At 47.8% G+C, this 6,194-nt stretch overlaps 1 protein-coding gene across 1 annotated transcript; it reads right to left on the bottom strand.

The window, feature by feature from the left end:
• Nucleotides 1-1,727: 1,727 nt before the first annotated feature.
• On the bottom strand, nucleotides 1,728-4,525 carry LOC118838646 (interferon alpha-inducible protein 27-like protein 2A). Its single transcript, XM_036745992.1, has 3 exons — nucleotides 4,339-4,525; nucleotides 2,622-2,783; nucleotides 1,728-1,985 (listed from the first exon to the last, which is right to left on the bottom strand). Exons 1-3 carry the CDS (start codon nucleotides 4,478-4,480, stop codon nucleotides 1,891-1,893), a joined length of 399 nt encoding a protein of 132 aa, XP_036601887.1. The 5' UTR covers nucleotides 4,481-4,525; the 3' UTR covers nucleotides 1,728-1,890.
• Nucleotides 4,526-6,194: the final 1,669 nt, after the last annotated feature.

The raw sequence follows: 6,194 nt of genomic DNA, 5'->3' as shown, positions 1-6,194 counted from the left end.
TTTCTTCCACTTCCCTGCCCTGTCTGCATCCAACACACAGAATCAGGTTATCCAAGCTCACACTCTCCAGGATCTTATGCATAACGTCTCCTTAGGTTTTGAGATGCAAGCCCATATAGATAGGGCATTTTATCAAGCCATCAACACCCTTAGACGGGCAGTCATGAAACTAGGAGAGGAAATAGAGCTGATAGAACTTAACCAACAGTTGAAGTGTGATTATCGCTACCCCTCCTATTGTGTCACCCCCAAAAAATACAATGCCACTGAATGGGGCTGGGATAAGATCAAAAATCAATTACATGGGCTCTGGTACACTAATGTGTCCTTAGATATCACGGACCTCTATGAGCTTGCCACTTCCATCGGTGAGGCTAGTTACCAGGACCTGTCCCCTGTTAAGTTTTCTAAAGAGTTGCTTAATTTCTTCTGGCATCCCTGGTCTCCTTGGGGATGGCTGGAAATGTACATTGATCAGTGCTGCCTTAGGCACTGGCTGCATAGCCCTTCTTTTGTGTCTGCTGCCTTGCCTCCTGTGTCAGCTCCTGAGAGCACTGACAGCCTCCATCACCACTCTAAAGCATGACATTTGGAGACTACACACTGAGCACCCACCTCTTTCGGGAGGTGCTGCGTTGCAAATCAAAAGGGGGTAATTGTAAGGGGTTGGTGCCGACCCTGGAGCTGCTAGGACCCTAGCACTTGGCCTGTTTCCTGGGTAAAACCAGACAGGCTTAGTAGGAGTTGGAATGGCAAGCACCCGGAGGAAGGACTTCTGTCCCTAACAGCCCCTCTCCCGCTCTCGTAGCCATCCTTTCTCATGCAGGCAGAGTCCATTCACCAGGGACTCACAAGCCCAGAAGGAGGAACCCAGCTGGCCACTACCTAATGCTCTTGAACCAGTGCCTAACACAACAATGCTTTTATATTTTACTTACTGGAACATCTTTGATACTTTACAAGGGCATCCTGCCCTGTGCCTCACATAGCTCATACAGCTCTGATATCAGCTGGCTACATGCCTGAGCCTTCCCATGCCTCCATAGATGCTGTAGGACAGCACCCCCCTTTGTTCCCATACTCCCATAGAAATTATCTTGCAACAGCCCTAATTTTCCCATATGCCTGTAGGAACCATAGTTTGCATCAATCCAGATTCTTCCCACCCAATATCGATCTTCCCATGCTGTCATTCCCTTACCCCTTGAACACCTGCTTCTACTCATGTAGTGCAAAACCCTATAAAACTGGATAATGTCTCCCAATAAATTGGAGTTGTATCTTCCCTGACTCCTGCCTCATCATTGCGTACTGAGATTGGGGTCCTTGCTGGTCAGGGACACCCAACATATGTGTGTGTGTGTGTGTGTGTGTCTGTCTGTCTGTCTGTCTTAGGCATAGGAGACAATCTTCGTGATTATCTGGAAGCTATACAAAGGCAGGACAAGATCAGAGTGCATAGTCCAAGGTGGCTGGAACATAGTTTCGTGTATCTCATTGAGTATTTTATCTCAGAGCTAAGAGGAACCTAATGATGGATTCCAAGGGGGTTCGAGAAGGATCACACAGGTCTGGGGCTGCCATGGAACTGGAAGTGTGAGACAAGACAAATGTGTAGACCAGTAGGCTAATGTTGTCCAAGCACGTGCCCCTTCCCTCCCCCAACTTCCACCCCTTTCTCCGTACAGGAGTGGCCGAAATCTGTATGAGACTTAAAGAGACAGGAGGTCATGCCAAGCCTTTATTTGTCAGAGCTCTCCCTGTATGGGGACAGAAGGCCCAGCTTTTGGAAAGGATGTGCATCTGGCTGGGATATTGTCTTCATACCATCTTCCCCTCAGAGGCAGAGAGGCCAGGAGGCCACTGTGAGTCCCTGGCACCTGTAGGCTATCATTTCTGACTGCCCCAGTATGCAAGGATACTTCCAAGGGTTGAACCTGCAGAACCCAGTGCAGTACTTGCCATTGTGGACAGGCCACTAGCCCCTGTGGGGGAGAGAATTCAGCAAAACAATGGGTCAGTGTGGCTGGGGGGGATGGGAGAATGCTGGGGCTAGGCAGAGACTGTCAGGGGCAACCAGGACCAGGAGAACTAGGGATCATGCTATAGGACTGACTGGATGAAGTGAGGATGTGTAATGTGGAAAGATTTAAGGAGATAGCTACCTCCTCTGTAGCTGAAGGGCTTCTTGCCTAGGAGGGCAGAGCCAGAAGTGATGGAGAAGAGTGGTAGAGGCAGATTTGGGCTCCATTATAATTAGAGCTGTCCAAAATGAGGATAGGCCACCTCAGGAGGTCCACAGGGTCATGGATCTGGAGATGGACTTGAACCTAGTTCTCTCAGTCTAGAGCTGGGGGTCTTTCTGCTGTGCCACATAGGTTCTCCCTCATAGGAGGTCTTTAGGCACAGGCAGGTGGAGGATGTCATAGGAAGGATTCTTGTTCTGCTATGATTGGACAGGATGGTCTCTGAGGTTCTTCCCAACTTTGAGGGTCTGTGATTCTTTGCTGATCCCAACTAAAGAGATCATGACTAGCCAGGGAAAGGCCACATTTCTGAGACAGGGATTGGAGGCAAGTGGAAGGGTCCCCCCCTCCCTCCTCCATAGGCCCCTCACTCACCTACAGACTGAAGCACAGCTACCAGGCTGCCTGAAGCAACCCCTCCACCATTGGCAACAGCTGCTGCTGACATCATCTTTGCTGCCATGGAGCCAGTGGCAATGCCAACCTTAGTGAAGCCTACAACTCCCAGGAACACAGGGACTGAAGCTACAGCTATGCCTGTGGGACAAGAGACCTGGTTGGGAAGCAGGCAGTGTCTGCTGTATGCCCTTCCACCATTGCAGCCTGACCTGCTTTCTCCCACTCCAACCCTGGACTGACCCCACTACCACCCTCAGTCTGCTCAGGGTTCAGAGGCTGAGCATTGAACAGCTGAGAAGAGGAAGATGAGAAAAGAGGAAGGTGAGGATGGAGGTGGGAGGTTTTTCATACTATTCTCTCTTAAACTCATGCCTTCTCACCTCCCCAGCCTCCAAGAATTCCCCTAACAGCATAGGCATTTGATTCAGGTCTAAATCCCCTCATGAAAAAAGGAAAGGGCCCTCAGGTGCCCCTTCAAGCACTTAGGCCAGCAAATCATTGAATATAGGATAGGTTTTATTTTACCTGACAAAAAAATGGAAGGGAATCCATAAACTGTGAGGCCATTTTCCACTCCTGAGTGGAGGCTCACCTTTTCTCTTGCCAGGCACATAGCAGTTGCTCAATAAATGCTTGCTCATTTGGTTAATGGATAGACTGTGGGTCTTCACCTTCGAGAGCGATCTGTACTCTGGATTTATAGTGACCTAAACTGACCCTGCTCACACAAGTTGAAGGAATTCAGGGTTGTTAGAGAAGACTCTACCTTCTTCTGGGTGCTTAGCTTCCTAGGGATCTGTACAATCCACCAGATTTAGAGGTGTCATCCAGGGACTAGCATGATTTATTGCACATTTTCCTTGGTGCTGATGCCATGGACCTATGATCTCATTGGTGTGAGGAAAACACCCTTGACCAATGTCTAGGAAAGGTGACCTGCCCATAATTACAAATGAGTCTGGGAGGACCTTGACTCAGGTCTACTGAGTTGGCCCTCTGTTCTGTCTAGATCTGACTTGGCACAGCAGAGACCTCAAAAATAAATGTGGAAATCAGCTTGCTTGTCATTTCTTACAGAACGACAATATTCCATCACCATCATATACCACAGCTTGTTTAGACATCCTCCAGCTGAAGCATGTTATCTGCCTCTAGAGAAAGAACTGATATTGTCTGAACGCAGACTGAAGCATGCTTCTTTTTCTTTTTTTTCTCCTTCTTTCTCTTTCTTCTTCTCTCTCTCTCTCTCCCTCTCTCTCCCTCCCTCCCTCCCCCTCCTTCCCTTCCTTCCTTCATCTTCTTGTACAAAATGACTACTATGGAAATATTTTACATGATTGCAAAAGTATAACCTATATCATCAGATTGCTTACAGTCTCAGGGAAGAAGGGGAGGGAGGTATAGAATTTGAAACTCAAAACTAAAAAAATGTTTCAAAATTTGTTTTAACATATAATGGGGAAAATTATTTTTTTTTAAAAAGCTGAATCAGTAATAGAGGGAGAAGATGAAGGGGAGGGATGAGGAGGAGTCAGAAATGGTAACCGGGTTTGGCTCCTTTGTCTGTTTGCTATAAGCTGGAGCTCTGTGAGGCTGATGGTTATTGGCAAGGGACGATAATGTAAAACAGAAAACAATAACACATACTTTTTTAAAGGAGGAAGAGGGAGGGGAAGGCCTAAGTCATACTTACCACCTCCCATCAAGGCGCCCACGGCTACCGGGATCACCTTGTTCATGTCTGACAACTGGATGACTTTGCAGATGGTTCTCAAAGGAGGATTTCTGGTTTTGTCCCCACTCCCTTGGGCAGGCTGAGCTGAGGTGTGTCTCATCTGTTGTCTGCAGCGGAGAACTAAGCAGGAAGTTGGCAGAGCAGCTGAGCTTCCGGCAGGGAGGCTGGCTGGCTGCAGTGATTCAACCAGAGGTCCTCTTTAGGCCTCCCTTACCCTCCTCCTTCTTTAATTCCACCACTGACTTCTCCAGTTTCTTTAAGGGTCAACTAAAATCTCATCTTTTACCGGAAGCCATTCCAATCTCTCTTTATTCCTGTGCATTCTTTCTGTTATTTCCTATTTATCTTATATATCTTGCTTTGTATCATCTCCCCTGTTAAATTATCCCTCTTCTGAGGGCAGCGTCTGCCTTTTGGTAACTCAGGGCCTGACAAACAGTAGGTACTGGATGGCAGCTAGGAGAGGGAACTGAATTCCCAAAGACAGGGTTAGTTAGTTGGTCAGTCGATAAACATTTGTTAAGTGCTGCCCTGGTTCTCTCTTGGCTCAGATCAGAGGCTTCCTGAGGGGAGAAACATGAGAAAGGTGAACGAGGAGGGTGGCTGTTTCTGAGATTTTTGAGAATGGAGTGGGGTCCTAGGAAACCTCCTGGAGGAGAGGAGGGAGATCTTAACAACCCATATGGCAGTGTGGCTAAAGTCAAGTGTGAGAAGCAGAGATCTCAGTTCATGCCTTAGACATTTAATGAGCGGCGTGATCCTGGGCGAGACATTGAACCTCTCAGAGTTGTAAGGTTCAAATGAGATAATGAAGGTCATTTTTCAAACGTTTAAGTTCCTTCAGGTATTAAAGAGGGAGAGGCATGTGTGTATAGGGAGGGAGGTGGCCGTCTGCCTGGGACCTGAGCTGGTCTGAGTCTCCCCTGATGCCGCTGTCTGTCTAGGAGTGTTAGTGTGTGTACATGTGTTACTCTCCAGGTAGAGGCATGAAGGGTCTCAGCTCTGGCTCCAGAGGTCTGTGGGGCTGTTTCAACAGGCCCTCTCCTTATCTTGAGAATTTAAAACTAGAGCCATTTCTGAAGCTCTTGGGCCCCTTGAGGGACCTGTTTTGACCTGGGACAGGAGTAGCAGGGCAGAAGTCATAGATAGGGCTCTTGATATAGAGGAGTGGATGCTAAACAGAATTTGGATCTTCTCTCTACCACTTCTGATCTTTGTGACCTTTGGGGTGTCCCAACCTCTTTGGGCCTGCTTCATTTTGGAGAGGTCATACTGGAGGGCCTCAAGGGTCCCTTTCACCTCTAGCTATATGATCACAAAATCATAACATTTCAAACTGTAAGGGCTTGTGGAGATCATTTGGTTCAACTCATTTTACAGATGGAGAAATTGAGGCCCAGTGAGGGGAAGGGATGGTGTCCAAGTCACACAGGTAGTAGAGTTAGTCATCTGATTCCAAATGTAGGGCTCTTGTTGAAACTTTAATGTGCTCTCATCTCAATTCTCCCCATCCCAGTCTTGGAGGGCATGGTCTCTAGGCCTGCCCATCCCTCTTAGCCTTTCTCCTCTGTATTTTGGATATCTTGGCCCCACTCCCTCCAAGTTGGGACTCTTCCTGCATACTACAAGGGTCATTTCTCCTCCCTTTCCCACATTTGACTCAAGTAGCAGCAAGTAGGTTGGCGGGGTGGGTGACTAGTTTGGAGGGACTTAGACTAGATCTCTGGACCTTCTTGTATCAGAGATCCTAAGGTCCAGAAAAGGAGTAAAAGAGACAGAGCAAAAAGAGAAGAGAGACTCTCTTTTCTCCTTCC

This window comes from Trichosurus vulpecula, chromosome 2, assembly GCF_011100635.1.
Source record: "Trichosurus vulpecula isolate mTriVul1 chromosome 2, mTriVul1.pri, whole genome shotgun sequence".
Taxonomy (NCBI): Eukaryota; Metazoa; Chordata; class Mammalia; order Diprotodontia; family Phalangeridae; genus Trichosurus; species Trichosurus vulpecula.
The sequence above is the reverse complement of the archived record's forward strand: the minus strand, read 5'-3'. Positions and strand labels throughout refer to the sequence as shown.

Excerpts from the sequence above, each read along its gene's own strand:
- LOC118838646 (XM_036745992.1), bottom strand. The coding sequence starts at position 4,480 with ATGAGACACACCTCAGCTCAGCCTGCCCAAGGGAGTGGGGACAAAACC. Across the intron at positions 2,784-4,338 it reads GGGCGCCTTGATGGGAGGTG|GCATAGCTGTAGCTTCAGTC; the intron begins GTAAGTATGACT and ends CTTGTCCCACAG. Across the intron at positions 1,986-2,621 it reads AGCTGTGCTTCAGTCTGTAG|GGGCTAGTGGCCTGTCCACA; the intron begins GTGAGTGAGGGG and ends TCTCCCCCACAG.